Source organism: Penicillium solitum, assembly GCF_028829755.1.
Source record: "Penicillium solitum strain IBT 25940 chromosome Unknown utg000003l_segment0_segment0, whole genome shotgun sequence".
Taxonomy (NCBI): Eukaryota; Fungi; Ascomycota; class Eurotiomycetes; order Eurotiales; family Aspergillaceae; genus Penicillium; species Penicillium solitum.
The window spans coordinates 274,908-290,512 of NW_027072123.1; the positions used below are offsets into that span (position 1 = coordinate 274,908).

Consider the following 15,605-nt stretch of genomic DNA (forward strand, 5'->3'; position numbering starts at 1 on the left):
GAGATGTTGACCGTGATTTTTCAGTCGGGGAATTCTACCTGAAGGACGCCAAGAGGAGGAGTAGACACTCTTCAAACGCAGATCATCGCCTATCAAAGAGAGAGGAAGGAAATGTCGCAAATTAGTCTAGTTACAGACTGTTATAGTGAGTTTTTCCTACAAAGCGCGAAACCATTTGATAATGCCTTCTCACTCTGCAACCTTTCAGAAAACAGACCTCAAGCGGACTCTATACAATCAGAAGGCAAAAGACCATGAGAAAGCTGGGCTCGATAGGGCCTCCGCTGAGTGAGTGCTGGAAGTTTTACCGCATTTTGATCCGGCAGCAAGGCGATGTCCTAGCTGGGAAATCCGACGAAGAAGCATTCATTCATGGATTGAAACGATTCCCCGTACTCACGAAAGTGACTGTCACGCCTGCAGCCCATGGCTTTCTTTTCAACCCGCTTTATCAAACTCCCATGATTTCATCATTCCCGGAAGGATTCAATTATCCCATACCCCGCGGATGGCCACTTCCTAGTCACGATCAACCGGAGGAGGTATATTCGCTTCCTTGGAAACGGCTCAACGAAGTGCAGAAGGAAAAGTTCCACGGATTCCGGATCGTAGCACGCGCGCTCGCTGAACAAAAGAATGATGTCGTCGAGTTCAGTGTAGATTCCCGTCTACTTCGCACGGGAATTAACTGCTCGATTCTTGGTGACGCTTGTGAGGAATATAATCACTTGGCCACACTGCTCAAGAAACCGGGCTTCCGTCACCTCGATCTTTCTTTCACTCTCGCCGGAACATGGCAATCATTGCCCCATGAAAAGCTCCATGATATATTACGCGAAGCAGGCGATCTGGAAGAGCTCAGCCTCGCCACCACAGGAATTGACGCCGAAAACGAACACAGGAATCTGCACAACGTCACGCCTGTGCCCTTGAAGGACATATTCCCCTTTGAGAACTGGCCCAAACTCCAACACTTTGAGCTATCACGATTGATAGTCAGCGAATCCGACGTGATATCGTTCCTTTCAGAGCTACCTGCAACTGTGCGATCTGTGACGTTAAGTTTCTTAATATTCGTGGACAGCGAAAATCACTGGCATTCTTTCCTTGCGAAGGTGCGCGAGGAAATCCGGGAAAGCCGTCTCTGGTCAGATCGACGGCGAAATGTGACTGTCGGCTGCAATCAAGATATCTCTCTTCCAGGGCGTGCGGAATGTATTGGAAATGAGGTTGATGAATTCTTGTACGGGGACGGACAAAACCTGTTCCTTGATCCTCCCAATTAAAATGCCCAGGGTAGGGTATGGAAGTGAGAAAGATCAATTGGACCCCAGCAGCTAGTCTTGTCTGTTTAGTTCAATTGGACAGTTCATGGATACCTGGAAATGAGTGTTGTAAGGGCAACTCTGGCCCGAGGCTTATGATTTCTCTTGAATACTGCAATATCAAACTCATGAGACCCATCTATAGGACACCTGTGGACAATGGGGATATTTATCTCCATGGGACGATGGAACTATGGCCCTGAGGGCAGTGGATACTGTATGTTACCTGGGAGGCCACGACAAGAAGAGTCTGATCCTGAAAGAGTGTAATTGCTAGATTTATCTACTGCCAACGGGGGATACCTGCCAGGCTCAGCACAGACCAATCGATGTCGCCTGCTCTCTGTCAATATCCATGACTTCCCTGCCTCTTTCGAACTTTGGGAGCAAGATAAATCGAAAAATCAAATCAACAGCACAAGTTTACATTCTTTTCAGATGAAGTGAACAAGAGTCCTCACTTGCTATAATCCGTGACACGCAGATACATCCCAGTCGGATGTTCCCAGTTTATCTACCCGACAGCCCACACCGCGTTGGAAAATTCTGCCTCAACGCCAGCCAAGACCTGCATCTACACCCCAATACGGAGTCCTTCTGTACGCGACATTCCCAATGAATAATCAAAAAAGACGCGGCGGACGCGGGGGGTCGCACCCCTCCCACCCACGCGTGCCCCCCTCAAAAGCCATCACCCCAGGCACGGCCGTCAACATCATCCTCAAAGCCGACCAGCCCACAGGACGGACAGTATCAGGGACAGTGAGCGAACTACTCACGCGTGGTGATCACCCACGAGGCGTCAAAGTGCGGCTGACCGACGGGCGCATCGGAAGAGTCCAGAGCCTCCGGAGCGGTGAGCCGGAAGATGACGGAAAGAGCGCACAAGAGAGCGTTGGGATTCAAGTAAGAGCAGAGGGAGGGGATGTGAGTGGGAGACGCAATCGTTTTACCTCGCGTGATATGCGTCTTGATGGGCCTGAGGAGCCTTCGGCTGAGCCCCTTGGGCTGGATATGTACATACGCCCTGCGAAGGGGAAGAAGGGGAAGAAGACGCAGGCTGGACGGGATGAGCGGCTGGAGGAGAGGGCTGAGGATACAGGTGGTGCTGCTCAGGTACCGGGCTCCCTCAAGTGTCCTGTGTGCGCTGAATTCGAGGGCGATGAAGCTGCTGTGGCGCACCACGTTGCTGGTCATTTCGGAGAATCAGATGAGTTTTGAATAAACCAGAGACAAGTTGCGGCATACTTCAGCGATCTCCCTTCTTAGCCTTGGGGCTTTCAAATCTTGGGTGGATCTATACATAGGTGAAGCGTAAGAATCAACATTCCCATTGTGCTCTTCCTCTTTCACTATATATAGGACCAGGACATCCCCATTTCTCCGTTTGAGGGGGAGGTAACATAGCTTCAATTTATACCTACGAGTCTAGGCAAAGGCAGCCGTAGATAGAGGGATCTTCCTCTTGCGTCCTTAAAGCACAGGTTAAATCTGTGTCTTTAATTCTGGCATAATTTCCGCTCCATCGCCCAAAAAGGGCGGGTCGGGGCTGAGGGTGGAAGAGGAGTATGGAACACCTGAAGAAACTGAAGCTGATCAGGCCATCAGAATGTGATTCACAAATAAACAGTACTGTGGGGCCTGCGCCCTTTTGGGTATGGACGGAGCGTGACTGAGTGCACAATAGATGCCCCCGATAAATCTCTGAGTAATCAAACACACTCAGTGAGCGCTCAGTGGGCCTCACATTTCAGTCACGTGTTTATATCGAGCAGCTCACTGAGCTTGAGCCCGGACTGAGATTTACTCAGTGAGCCTGACTCTGAGCGCCCTCATAAAGACGGCAGCAGCCAAGATAGGAAAGCCCCACCCGGCAGAGGAAATATGGTACGTATAACTACCTAGTGGACGTGGAAAAAGAAGATTATCTCGTATCTTATCGGGGAGATCGGGGAGATCTGAACTTAGCAACCTCCCAACCTTTTGCCAAATGGGTACCAAACGCGATTGGAAAGGCCAGCCACTCGAGCTAAATCCTGAAGATACAAATAAAGATACGATCATGGCAGAAGCAGAGTCAGCTCCTTCAATCCTCTCAATCTTTGAGAACTTCCGTGACGAACTGGACGAGCACCATGATCGCCGCGAGCGTATTATCAAGAAAAGCCGCGACATTACCGCCCTGAGCAAGAAGATGTAGGCCCTCCACCTCACCTCCCACTGAAGAAGAGCATCACTAACTGAGAGATATCTAGTATCTTCGCCCTTCAACGAGTCCGCACAACGAACCAACCCCTCCCACCCAAAATCGCCCAAGAAAACCAAGCCCGTTTCGATCAAATCCGCGAACTGTTTGAAGCTGTCGTCCCCGAACAACTAGGCATCAATGGCTGGCGATACCAGCGCCAAATCAGCGCCGGAATCCAAGAATTCATCGAGGCCATCTCCTTTGACCACTACCTACGCACACAAACGCTCATCACTCATGCCGAGTGCTCCGCCCGCATCCCATCACAAATCCTCGTTTCAGAAGAAGACTACCTAATGGGCCTGTACGATCTCACAGGAGAGATGATGCGCTTTGCAGTTCTATCACTGAGCTCTGGAAATGCAACCGCTATCCAGACGACCGAGACCACAGCAAGCGAAAGCGAGAAATCGACGGTCGCTTCGTCACAGGGTGGCATCGTCGTTGATCTACGTGCTATGCGCGCAGGGTTTGAGGCGCTCAGTGTGCCACCTCGGCATTACATGTTCCGGGATATGGCGAAGAAGCTGGATGTGATGCAGAACAGTGTGGAGAAGGTTGAGCGGGCGGCGTATGGGATTGTCGTTCGTGGGAGTGAGAGGCCGAGTGGATGGACACCTGATCTGTCGGCTGCGGTGGAAGTGTCATCCTACTAAAAAGAAAAGAAAAGAAAAGAAAACTACATATCATGAGGTATCCAGCAATGATCAATTTTAAATGACTATTGTGCATTGATGTAGTCCGTTATAGTTCAGTCCGGTAGGGTCTGCATGGCTTCCCATCTGCCACTATATTGAATTTGATCGAGTCCTTTGCTATATCCATACCCCCATATCCCCCCAATATCCCATTAGTGACTCATTTCTACATGTTTTGATCGAAATCGCATATTTCCGTATTTGACATTCGCTATACAGGTAGCGTCACGGTGACATCACCAGTTCAGAAGGGTAAAGACAGTAGAAAACCGTAGAAAACACCAATTGAACATTGAACATTGCACTTGGGTGTAAGAAAAGAGAATCAGGAAATCAAAGAAGAAAAGAAGAAAAGAAGAAAAACGCCCTCATAAAAACGATCGTGTCACCCATATCTCATAGCACCAAGAGCCAAAGCCGTGGCAATGTTGACTCCACAATCAAACCGGGGAGCGGGGGTTCTCATCCTCAGAGAGAATACCCTGTGAAATCAGATCTTCAGGCTGTGGCCGATTCTGAATCTTATGTTCGAGGTTATCGGCTAGCATATGCTTCTCGAGTTCACGGGCATGGGCCTGTAACGCGGGGGCAGCGGAGGTTGCGGGGAGGATATTACCTTGGCGGGGTTGTTAGTATACTCTGAGAGGAATCCCAGGTACCAGTCTCAGGTACAAGATAAAGTAGACAATAAGAATGTATCAACTCAGAACGAAAAGGAGAAAAGAAAGGGAAACAAACGCTCAACCAGCTCGTCCTTCTCAGGCCTCTTCTCCAGGTTCTTCTTCAGACTGTCTGTAGCACGCTGGCGATCGAGCTCCTGGCGGGCGGATTGAAGGGCTCTGTGATTGTGTTAATCATATCTCAAGAAACTGGGCAATTTCTCGGAAACACCCACGGGGCTACATTGGTGTCCAGCAGGATGTGGCGGTTCTTGAGGTCCTGTATTTCGGGGCGGGTTTGAAGGTGTTTCTCCAGCGAGTTGCGACGCTCGTGGGTTGGGGGAAGGGACTGTTCGATGGAAGACATTGTAGCAAGTAATGATATTCAAAGTGTTCCAAGTGTTATTAAGAGGTGAGATGGAGAGGAATGAGAGGGAGTGAAGTATTTAAAACGCCGGAGAAGGCGAAAGTCAAGTGATTGTCCCGTGGGACAATCACGCGGGGAAAGCGGCGGTCTATACATCGACATCATACGGACAACGACCTACTATAACTACGATAACTACCTATAACAGGGGGGAAAAAGTCGAAGAGTAAATTGAATTCACTGGGATAATATGGGATAATCTAGAACTAGCACACTAGTAGATCATAAAAAAAAGATACAATCCATTATCATACCATCTCCCAGCGCAAAAAAAAAGAAAAGAAAAGCAACCGTCTCAACGTCTCCGCAATTTGACGATCTCCCATCTCCGTCTCCTAAGGAAAGGGTGAAAAGGGGAAAAAGGGGGAGGGCACAGGTTTTCCGAAGTAGACATATCCAAGCAGCTCATCACAGCCGCGGGTTGAATCCACCATGGGATTCATGTCCTTTCGTGTCCGAGATCCGATCATGCCGGGGTTCTGGAATGGTTTATGCCGGGGGAAGAGGGAAAAGACACACTCTGCAGGCAATCACAGCAAGACAGATCACCAGATCCAGATCCCCCGCATTAGGGGGGGTTATTGCAGTCCAGCAAAAAGAAAAGAGACACCCCTGTCCGGTTCTGGATGCATTGGTTCACAAAACACTCCAGTCTACTATCATCAAGAGATGACGTGGAGTAGACCGTTCTGCTCGTGTTAATCAAGGAACCCAAAGCTTACCACGGCCACGACCATTGCCCCGTGCACCGCGCGAGGATCCACCACGGCGACCGTTGGATGAGCGGCGAGAGGCTCCAGCATTACCGCGGGAGGCACCAGTGGCACCGGCGGCAGCCTGTTGGGTGCTCAAGTCTACAGTCTGCGGCTTGGTTGCACCACCCAGAGACCGGCTAAAAGAGTCCGGGTCGATGGGCTTGGTAGGAACTTCCACGGTGACAGGAGGCTCAACAGGAGGTGGCGCAGCCTTCGCGGCAGTCTTCGGAGCAGCCTTTCGTTGACCCCCACCACGCGAGGCACCTCGGGGATTCCCTTTTCCACGACCGCGGGGGACAAACACTAGCTCATCCTCGTCGCTCTCTTCCTCGTAGGACAACAAGGTCTTCGGCTCGGCGGGTTGGGTCTGAGTCTTCTCAACATATTTGCAGCGGTTTTTGTACTCACGCTCCTCGTACTGGATAGCGGTGCGTAGCTGCAGAATGTTCTTGACACCAATGCCAAACTTTTGAGCCCACACCTGGGTCGCACGGTCATTGGAGATCAGAATGCAGGTCTTGGCCGAGTTCTCGGCATCGGGGCCGGTATGCAACCGCCAGAGCAGAGCGCTCAGCAATGGGCGCAGAGCGGGTGGCGCGGTCGGGATGACGGATCCGGAGATGGTGCGCTGGTGGGTAGAAGCCTTGCTCTTGGTCTTGTTATTCCTGGCAGTTCCATTGCTGGACTCATGCTGGGCGCACTCGGGGCTGGTACGGGAGCTGCGAGAGGATGTGCGCGATCCAGGTCCGCTGGGGGTGCCGACGGAGGTGATCGACACAGCCTCCGGGTCCTTCTTGAAGTTCAGCTTGGACAACAGCATCTGCGACAGATCATCCGACTCGTTCTTGGTCAAATCATCCTTGGCGCTGGATTCAGCCACTGGCTCTTTATTGTCAAGTGCCTCGTCAACTACCTCGGGTTCCTCTTCGAACTCCGGCAGGAAGAATTTCTCGGCCTCCTCCCAGCGCTCGTATTGTTCCATGGGGCCCTGGAGGACAACTCGGTCGGTGGCGATGTGATCCTTGCCGGAAGTGACCCGGTCAAGAAAGCGAACTGCTTCGCGGGCGTTGATGGCGACCTGTGATCCTGCTCGCTTCAGCGCATGGAGTCGTTCAAGTGCTAATTAGAGAACAATGGTTAGATCGGCAAGCGCGCTGAAATGAGGCAATCAGAGTTTCCTCAACATTCGGATACTTACTGTAAAGAGGAACCACGAGGTCGATAGCACCATTAGTGGTCCATTTCTTGATTTCGCTAATATTGGTGGACAAGGCCGTCTCGTCCACGGCACATCGGAAGACCTTGCGTCCGGTCGACATGGCAGATATTGAACGAGTGTATTCGTGTATTCGTAGTGAGTGAGAGGTACAGGTCAAAGACCGCCCTATATCGGAAGACTAGAAATGTAGACAACCGCGACTGAATCGGGGCCGGTCAGCACGGGCCTAGAGCTGAGGAAGGAGGTTTGATGATGGAGGGACCTGGGAATGTGGGGGGAAAGGGAAGAGGGAGGAGTGGGATGTCGGTTGATAAAGCCGAGATTATTTTCACTCACGATGAGAATCCAGTTGACAGGATGTTTCCATCTGCAGCATCTTTGTAACAATACAGTCTACTTGGGGCCAAAGAACACACCTTGAGAAATGATGCGATGGGCAGAGATGGAAATATGCTGACTAAGCGGATTTCAGGAACAAGGCCGGATTTAAAAGAGAGAGAAGTGAGGGTTTCTATATATCGAAGAGAGATACAGTCTAAGAGTAGAGAGAAAGAAAGAGAAAGAAAACGATCATGTTCGTGAAAGAAAAGGGTTGGAGAGCCATCATTCCGGCCTATGACTTCACCTTCTTGATGAGGCCATCCGATTCCTTAACTCGTTGCGCCCACTCACTGGTTTGGATATGTTCATATTAGTACTAGTCGCAACATTTGGATTACAGGGGGAACTTTATATACTTACGTCCAGCTGCCGTCATATACCCGACGCAGGTTTGGATCGCCATATTCCGCCTCACTCAGGGCTGTCTCAATGATGGAGGCAGTCACGCCAGTACCGCACGAGCTGATGATTGTTTGGTTTGGATCCACCTTGTGGGCCTCAAAGACCTTGCGCAGGTCTTCAGCAGGGAGATAGGCTTTTGTTTCAGGGTCCAGCAGTTCTTGGAAGGGCAGGCTCTTGGAGCCAGGGATATGGCCCGATGACAGGCCAGGGCGCGGCTCTGGGTCGGTTCCAGCCCAACGACCATAGGAGCGTGCATCTAGGATCTCTACTTCCTCTGCGCCTTCTTTTCCATAGTCAAATGCCAACTCCTTCATCTCCCGGAAGGAGATCACTAGTCGCGAGTCGTATGTTGGAACAGAGTACTTGGACTTCTCCACCACTGCGGGTTCGCCGCTCTCAGTGGGAAGACCTTCTTTGACCCAGAGACGATAGTTGTTGAGGATGTGCACATTAGAATGGCCAAACACGCGCAGCGTCCAGCCTACACGGGGTGCACTGAATATTCCTACGTCGGCAGTGTCATAAACCACCACCGAGTCGTCCCGACGGATCCCCAGTTCACTCATGGCCTCGGCAAAGGTCTCGCAAGTGGGAAGCATGTGTGGATAGGGTGAATCTTGATCTTTGATAGCATCAAGGTCAAAAAATCGGGCCTGGGGGATGCGTGAGTTGTGGAACGAGTCAATTCCCTTGCGACCCTCTGGGTCGTTCGGCATGAACCATGCTGCACAGAGGGGAATCACGCGGGGGGAAGTTGAGATTTTTGTCGTGGGGTTCTTCTTGAGGGCTTCATTCAGCTGCTTTGGTGTCACTAGATACGAAGAAAAAGAGACATTGCGCTGAGTATGGAGCCCTGTGGAGATGGACATGTTGGGGCGGAAGAGACGAGCAGGAGCAAAAGATCTAGCTGCGAAAGCCATGGTGGAGAGAGAGAAAAGGAGCCTTTTAAAGACCAATTTACATAACGAGGTAGCAAAGGCTTAGGGAGATATGCAAAATGCAAGTCAGACCAACGAGTAAGAGGAAGCGGAAGGGCAGGGAAGAGCAATAAGAGGAGTACTATTGCGTGTTATGGCGGCATATGTGGAGGTCCCACGGTGCGGAGAACATGTGATAAGGCCGATAAGAGATAAGCGTCGGCTGTTGACCGATGCTTTTCCCTTCTCTTCACCTCTTCAGCTTGGCTCTCCACTATCCCACCCCCACAATGAAGGTCGCCATTAAAGAATGGAATGCCGTTGCTACTTGGCACTGGAATATTCCTGAGGATGAAGTATGTGGCATCTGTCGGGTTCAGTTCGATGGCACTTGTCCAACCTGCAAATTCCCTGGTGACGACTGCGCGCTTGGTGAGGGACATTTCCTACTCCCAATTCCATGCTGAATACTGATTATGATGGCTATTATAGTGCAAGGAAGATGTAACCACGCGTTTCACATGGTAAGACCGCGGAATGAACATTTCAAGCTAGAACTGGACTGATCAACCCTTTTGAAACAGCATTGCTTGATGACCTGGATTGACCTGGAGTCTTCCAAGGGACTATGTCCAATGTGCCGACAAAGTATGCTTTCTCTGCATTGCCTGTGTGATATTGAGCTAACTTGTCTCCAGAATTCGAATGGAAGGACAAGGAATAACGGTATAATTTGTGGTTTTTTTTTTCCTTCTCATCAATGGTTATCAAGGCGTTGTCGGATGAATTCGAGATACCCCTTTGTGTTTTTATCGGGCATTCAAACTTGAATTGGAAGAGTTGATGGGACCTCAGTCTAAGCTGAGCATCAAATTAATGCCGTGGTTGGGTTGGAAGGACGTTGATGAATCAATCAACACCGGATTGGATCCCAGTTTATACTTCATTCTTACAAAACAGGGCTATTCCTACCAGGACGACTATTACTCACACGTAATTAACTTTTCAAGTAGATTATTGTGGTTACAAATTGTATAGGCACATCATGTCTATATTGTTCGATGTTCGACACGTCGATGTATATATTTACAGATCGGGCCATAGATGGGTCAATGTAGATCATATCCAAGCAACCTATCAAGTAACATTCGATCACCCTCAAAAATGGGGAATAAAAGCGACGCCTTAGGAGATAATACATCTACCAATATAATTTAAATAACTACATGTAATTAGGTACAAGTTCAACCTTGGAACTACACCGTCACTTCTCGTCCGATCGTCACGTGGCGCTATCGATAAGAAGCTCTCCGCACGCGATACAGAACTCATCCTATCCTAAGCTCTTCTCCAGAATGATGTAGCCTCGGCTTATGGAGATGTCTCTGAACAACTCTCCCTATCATTCTCCCCTGTCCACTTCCTCATCCCGGCAGTCCCTGCGTAAGGAAATACCCTCTCAGCCTGGCACCGCCTCTTCGCGACCAAGTGATCGACACTCAAGAGGGCAACTGCCGGAGGGCCGCCCATCAACAGACGAAACCCACCAACTCCCAGGAACAATTGAATCGCCTTCCCAGGATGCAGCTTTGGATGAACCTGAAGATCACCACGAGGAAGGCCAAGAACAGCCTCTCTCACACCCCGCATTCCAGCCGTTCTTCACCTTGATCGAAGACGCCCATACCTCAGACTACCACCACCCAACGGTCCACTACATATTCTCTGACGATGACACCGATATCGTGACAGAGGCAGCATTACGTAGTTTGGCCGCACAACAAGAAACCCTCTCTGATTCCAAGAAAGACCAAATCGCGCAGACCCAAGCGTCCAATCTGAAGGACGAGATCAAAGACCCGTCCGACCCAAACCTAGCCAAGACCACCCTTCTCCCACCGCCCATTCCCGGCGTCCGGGATAACTACGTCATCCTCGATGTAGAGCCCTCACCACACATACCTGGGGCAGCGCAAACTAGTCCGATAACCGAACAGCTAGCACCAGGAAAAGGCGGGGGTGGCACAAGGTCCATATCCACGTCGCCGGCGAACGCTTCCCCACCCCCACAAGATCAGGGACAGCTACACCCACAGTATCGCGTTACGGCGGCGCAGAGCTTCTCATCAACATGGCAGGTCCTCAACACGGAAGTGGTGCCGGCGCCCACTTTTGAGAATAATAATCCCGGAGAGTTACCAGGACATGGGTTGATGCTGAAGATCCGTGGCACAGGTGGGCTGCCGATTAAGGTGGGTGGCAAGGAGAAGGAGAGCACACTCGAGGAGATGATGGATCAGTTTGCGAAGCGGATGAGCGAGTTGCAGGTTATTATTGATGCTGCGGAGGATACGGATTCGAAGGAAGAACACGTCGAGGAAGAACTTGTGCAGCATCCCTTCTCCCCAGACACGGCTGAAGAGACTATTCAGGGTGAGGGTGATAGTGCCGCTTATGCTGCAGAACATAAGGCGGAACACTCTTGATGATTTATTATTCCTGTTTTTGGCGCCTCACGGGGAAATCATCGGTGTTTGTATTAAATCTAGCCTACCAGGCCAGTGCCGGGTAAACCTCATGAATATACTTTGAATACAAGACGAATCAACCCAAATGGGGAGATCAAGTATGGTATTAAGATCAAATTTGACATCCTTATAGGAATATCAATGTAGCCAAACCAGAAACGCCAAGTACAATCGCCTTTCTATGGCACTCAGACAAAAGAAGAGATACAAGAGAATGTCCAACCTAACACTGTTTTCTCAGCCAAAAACTCCAACCTAGAGTGGAAAGCCCAGCGACTATCGGGTATCAAAAATTGTCAGAAAAGAAGAACAAAAAAAAAGCGCAGAAAATAACATGGAATCCACCTAATCAGAGGTGCGGGTTCTGAATCTTCGGCCACTGGCAATGGCCGAAGGGGGCATATTTTCACGACCCTCCTTCATGCCAGCCATCCTTTTTGAGAGCATGGTTTTGGGGAGTTTGGTTTCGGGAATGTTGTTTGAATTCGAGCGGCGCCGTTTGCGGGAAGGTTCTGGCTCTTCCTTTTCTGGCGTTTCGTCCAGGTCCATGGATGTGGCCAACGCGGGGGTTTCCAGCTTGGTGGGAGGTAGTGCATCGTCGCCATCAGACACGACCGGTCTGGCGACGTTGAGGTCGACTTCTCTAAGGCCAGTGTTGGAATGTGGGGCTGCGGATGATGGAAGAGAATGGCCTACCTCTTCCGGGGTATCATTATACACGAATTTCTTGGGCGATGAAGCCTGGGGCGAAGTGGGAGCAGGGGAGTCCTGTTGTTCCTCCTCACTGAATGGCAGAGCCGTAAACTGCTTGGATGTCCGGTGTCGAGTGCGAAGACCGTCGTGAGCTTCCGTTTGAGGCATTTCCGAAGGGTATTCGTACCGTCGTTTCTGAGGGGTTATACCTGTTGGGACATACGCTTTCAGGGGGTGGCTCTGGATGTTGGACCGCATTTCCAAAAGTGGCTGGCGGACTTCAGTGTGTAAAGGTGCAGTGGCTTGTTCCAGGTTCTCGGTATGCATATCGACATCATCCTGGAGTTGCTCGACTCGTCCAGTGAACCCATCGAGTTGCCCGTAGACGTTTGAGCGGGACTCTCGGGCATTCTTAACCATGGAATTCAAACTGCCGAGGTGTGATTCATGGAAGCGGCCATTTTGGGACCGTGCTTTCGCAACGAAGTCATCCAAAGCTTCCATTTGTGTGCCCATGTCGCTCATTTGAGCATCAACAATCCGCACAGTCTCCTGGTGCACAGACTCCGTTGCCCGATGAATTGAGGCATTACGCTGGTCGAAAGTCTACTGTCGTTAGCCTCCTTTCGCAACCCAAAGATGTCAGGCGGTCTTACCTCCCAATCATTCTGCATCCTGGTTTTGATTTCATCCTTGGATGCAGTGATGTCCTTGGCAAACTGTTCCTCCTTGAAAATCCATTCATCAATATGTCTGTCGTGCTGCGCAGTCGCTTGCTCAAGAGAGTCGCCTGATGCCGAGATGTCGGTGCGAAGGGTATCAAATTTGCCCTTGAGACGGTTGTTTTGTTTATGGCTTGAGTCCTCGAGGAGTCCCCGAATGTGAGACATAAGGTTTTCACGCTCGGCTTGTGCACTCGCATGTTCCTCTTCCAGGACCTGTGCTAGATTGGATGAAGCCTTTCTATTGGCCTCCACCGTCTGGCGGTTAGCTGCCTGGAGCTCGAGACGTAGTTTGTGAACCTCAGATTTCTGTTCGTCGAGGTGCTTTGCCATGTCCTCGAACATGGTCTTGAAGTCCTTACCAAGTGTGCTGTACGACGAGTGAAGCTGGGAGTGGAACTCCGAGAACTCCCCAATAACCTCTTCGGAGATCCGAGCAGCAGCAGCTGACAAGCCATTCAGGCCTTCGCCAACTTTGGACTTAACTTCTTCTCGAAGGACCTTGATCTCCTCGAGAACTTCATTCATCTCATTGTGGGCAGTGGAGGTGTTATTCTTGGCCTCTGCTTCGGCCTTGTCAAATGAGGCATCAAGATCCTTAAGGTGGGAGCGGGTAGACTGCACAGTGTCCAGTTCATGGTCTACGAATTGGTGGATTTTGCCAGACATCTCCTCGAGCAGCTTCGCATGCTGCGTCTGGAAGATCTGCATGCGCGCATCCACCCGTTCTGTGACATGCGATACCTCACCGGTTGAGGTCTGCCAGGTTTGGCGGTTGTCAGTCTCCAAATTATCTTTGCGATCCAACTTCGCGTGCAGTCCATTCACGTCTTGAATGGTACCGTTTAAAGTAGTCACTAGGCCGGCACCAATGTGACGAAGTTGCTTTTCCGTATTTTCATGGGCCTTCCGCACAATCTTCTCCTCGTCCAGCTTCTCCTGGGTATCCTTCCAGAACCGTTCTGTTTCGTTGAGAACTTCACGCGTTTCTTTGAGCTTGGATTGAGTGTCCTCATTGTCGTGCTTTAATGAGTTGAAATTGCCCGTGATAGAAAGTAGCTCTTGGACCTTGTGGCGAAGGCTTGCCTCCATCGACTCGATCTTGGCACGCTGTTCTTCGTTGACGATTCGCCGCGATTCACTTTCCATCGTCATTTCTTCGTACGCATCAGGCGTCATGTAGACACCATTGCGATGCCGGGTGGCAATGAGCTCGCTCTTAAGCTTCTCAATTTCCATCCCGATATCACGCAGAAGCTTGGTTTTGGAGATGATAGAATTAATCTGGGGTTTGTTGCGGATGTTCTTGGCTCGGAAGGCGTAATCTAGGGTAGAGATGGTCTCCTCTAGGTTGTTGCGGGCGGGCGAAACAGTGGCAATGATACATGTTTTTGTTCGTCCTCCAAGTGAATCTTGTAGCAGTCTCGTGAGTTTTGATTCTCGGTAAGGAATGTGCGAGCTCTTATCCACCAGAGCGTTGATCACTCTTCCAAGAGTGAGTAAGCTCTTGTTGATGAGGCCTGCCTCCGTTGCTCGTTTATTTTCTGCACCGCTCCGTCCGATGTTTTCGCTGCCCGCGAGATCAACTAGGTTCAACTTGCCGGAGCTAACATAGTCCTCGCCAGATTCGGTCGTGCGCTTTGTGAGAACGGTGATAGTGAAAACTGTATGACTTCGGGAACTGAGGTCATTGCATTTTGTCGCTGCCACTTGGCGCTTGTGGCTGCCTGTTTGAAGCAATCTGATTCCACTGGACGCAGAGTCGATGTAGGTCTCCTCCATGCCCTGAACCATTGTGCTGTGTCCTCCCTTCTTCTCGTTTTCGAAAATCTTGAGCTTGGTGCTGTCGTCGTATGACAGAAGATCGCGGAGTTCCTCGTTGTAAAGTTCAATAAAGGAGCATTTCACTGTGCTTTCTGTGTCTTCGAGCTTGTGAAACAAGGCGTAAAGGGTACGGGGAATGATTCCTGCATCGTCAGACAGGATGCCCAATGTATCAGTCATGTCACCTGACATGGTGTATGTCTTTCCCGTTCCAGTCTGGCCGTATGCGAAGATTGTGCAATTGTAACCTGCCAACATCTGTAAGGAATTAACGCGGTCCTTTGGTTTTATACGTGGTAACTATACTAACCTCGTCGAGGACCGGCACAACCACATCTTCGTAGACAGTGGTTTGATCGGCGGCGGGGGAGAAGACCTTGTCGAAAGCATATGTTTTGTTTGAAACTGCATTCGGTCCCATTGAGAGATCGAGGGTCTTGCCCTTCACACCTTCTGGTGTTGACAAGACTACACCGTTGTTCTCTTTGATCTCGCGATCGCTGCGGCCGCGACAGCGCACCACCACATGAATGCTCGTGTCCTCGTTGATTTCTCGTTCAAAATCTTTCTCCTTCCTCTTACTCGCGGCGCTCGACTTTTCGGGGCTCCTTGCCACACGCGGTGCACTCATTGCAGAGGACCTGACTGATTGTGTAGACACTGCCGGCGGTGCATGGCGTTCTGGGACTGCCGAACCTGCTCGTCGAACCGGTTGGCGCAAACCCGACCTCCTCGTGGTGGGGAGGGTGGACGGGGGCCTTGGTGGGCCGGCCATGTTGACAATGCGACACTCGGAGTGTAATTGTG

General features: G+C 50.6%; 9 protein-coding genes across 9 annotated transcripts; 5 read left to right on the forward strand and 4 right to left on the reverse strand.

The window, feature by feature from the left end:
• Positions 1–254: 254 nt before the first annotated feature.
• Positions 255–1,286, forward strand: N7455_004003 (uncharacterized protein; the record flags this gene model as incomplete). Its single annotated transcript, XM_040959625.2, has 1 exon — positions 255–1,286. One exon carries the CDS (start codon positions 255–257, stop codon positions 1,284–1,286), a length of 1,032 nt encoding a protein of 343 aa, XP_040809935.2.
• Positions 1,287–1,940: 654 nt separating this feature from the next.
• N7455_004004 (YwbE family protein) lies at positions 1,941–2,546 on the forward strand (the record flags this gene model as incomplete). Its single annotated transcript, XM_040959626.2, has 1 exon — positions 1,941–2,546. The coding sequence occupies one exon, from the start codon at positions 1,941–1,943 to the stop codon at positions 2,544–2,546; it is 606 nt and encodes a 201-aa protein (XP_040809873.1).
• Positions 2,547–3,315: 769 nt separating this feature from the next.
• N7455_004005 (translin family protein) lies at positions 3,316–4,229 on the forward strand (the record flags this gene model as incomplete). The annotated part of the gene is made up of 2 exons (XM_040959667.2): positions 3,316–3,521; positions 3,581–4,229. The coding sequence occupies 2 exons, from the start codon at positions 3,316–3,318 to the stop codon at positions 4,227–4,229; spliced, it is 855 nt and encodes a 284-aa protein (XP_040809920.2).
• Positions 4,230–4,711: 482 nt separating this feature from the next.
• N7455_004006 (RPEL repeat-containing protein) lies at positions 4,712–5,297 on the reverse strand (the record flags this gene model as incomplete). The annotated part of the gene is made up of 3 exons (XM_040959657.2): positions 4,712–4,887; positions 5,010–5,110; positions 5,167–5,297. The coding sequence occupies 3 exons, from the start codon at positions 5,295–5,297 to the stop codon at positions 4,712–4,714; spliced, it is 408 nt and encodes a 135-aa protein (XP_040809919.1).
• Positions 5,298–5,600: 303 nt separating this feature from the next.
• On the reverse strand, positions 5,601–7,729 carry N7455_004007 (uncharacterized protein). The gene is made up of 3 exons (XM_040959607.2): positions 7,668–7,729; positions 7,311–7,531; positions 5,601–7,231 (listed from the first exon to the last, which is right to left on the reverse strand). The coding sequence occupies exons 2-3, from the start codon at positions 7,429–7,431 to the stop codon at positions 6,060–6,062; spliced, it is 1,293 nt and encodes a 430-aa protein (XP_040809930.2). The 5' UTR covers positions 7,432–7,531; positions 7,668–7,729; the 3' UTR covers positions 5,601–6,059.
• A 172-nt stretch (positions 7,730–7,901) lies between these two features.
• N7455_004008 (sulfurtransferase) lies at positions 7,902–9,142 on the reverse strand. The gene is made up of 2 exons (XM_040959669.2): positions 8,073–9,142; positions 7,902–8,002 (listed from the first exon to the last, which is right to left on the reverse strand). Exons 1-2 carry the CDS (start codon positions 9,032–9,034, stop codon positions 7,945–7,947), a joined length of 1,020 nt encoding a protein of 339 aa, XP_040809956.2. The 5' UTR covers positions 9,035–9,142; the 3' UTR covers positions 7,902–7,944.
• Positions 9,143–9,300: 158 nt separating this feature from the next.
• N7455_004009 (anaphase promoting complex subunit 11) lies at positions 9,301–9,961 on the forward strand. The gene is made up of 4 exons (XM_040959592.2): positions 9,301–9,463; positions 9,524–9,555; positions 9,616–9,679; positions 9,730–9,961. Exons 1-4 carry the CDS (start codon positions 9,322–9,324, stop codon positions 9,753–9,755), a joined length of 264 nt encoding a protein of 87 aa, XP_040809903.1. The 5' UTR covers positions 9,301–9,321; the 3' UTR covers positions 9,756–9,961.
• Positions 9,962–10,404: 443 nt separating this feature from the next.
• On the forward strand, positions 10,405–11,517 carry N7455_004010 (uncharacterized protein; the record flags this gene model as incomplete). The annotated part of the gene is made up of 1 exon (XM_040959646.2): positions 10,405–11,517. The coding sequence occupies one exon, from the start codon at positions 10,405–10,407 to the stop codon at positions 11,515–11,517; it is 1,113 nt and encodes a 370-aa protein (XP_040809929.2).
• Positions 11,518–11,904: 387 nt separating this feature from the next.
• N7455_004011 (putative kinesin family protein (BimC)) lies at positions 11,905–15,573 on the reverse strand (the record flags this gene model as incomplete). The annotated part of the gene is made up of 3 exons (XM_040959648.2): positions 11,905–12,858; positions 12,909–15,056; positions 15,109–15,573. 3 exons carry the CDS (start codon positions 15,571–15,573, stop codon positions 11,905–11,907), a joined length of 3,567 nt encoding a protein of 1,188 aa, XP_040809962.2.
• Between the last annotated feature and the right edge of the window lie 32 nt (positions 15,574–15,605).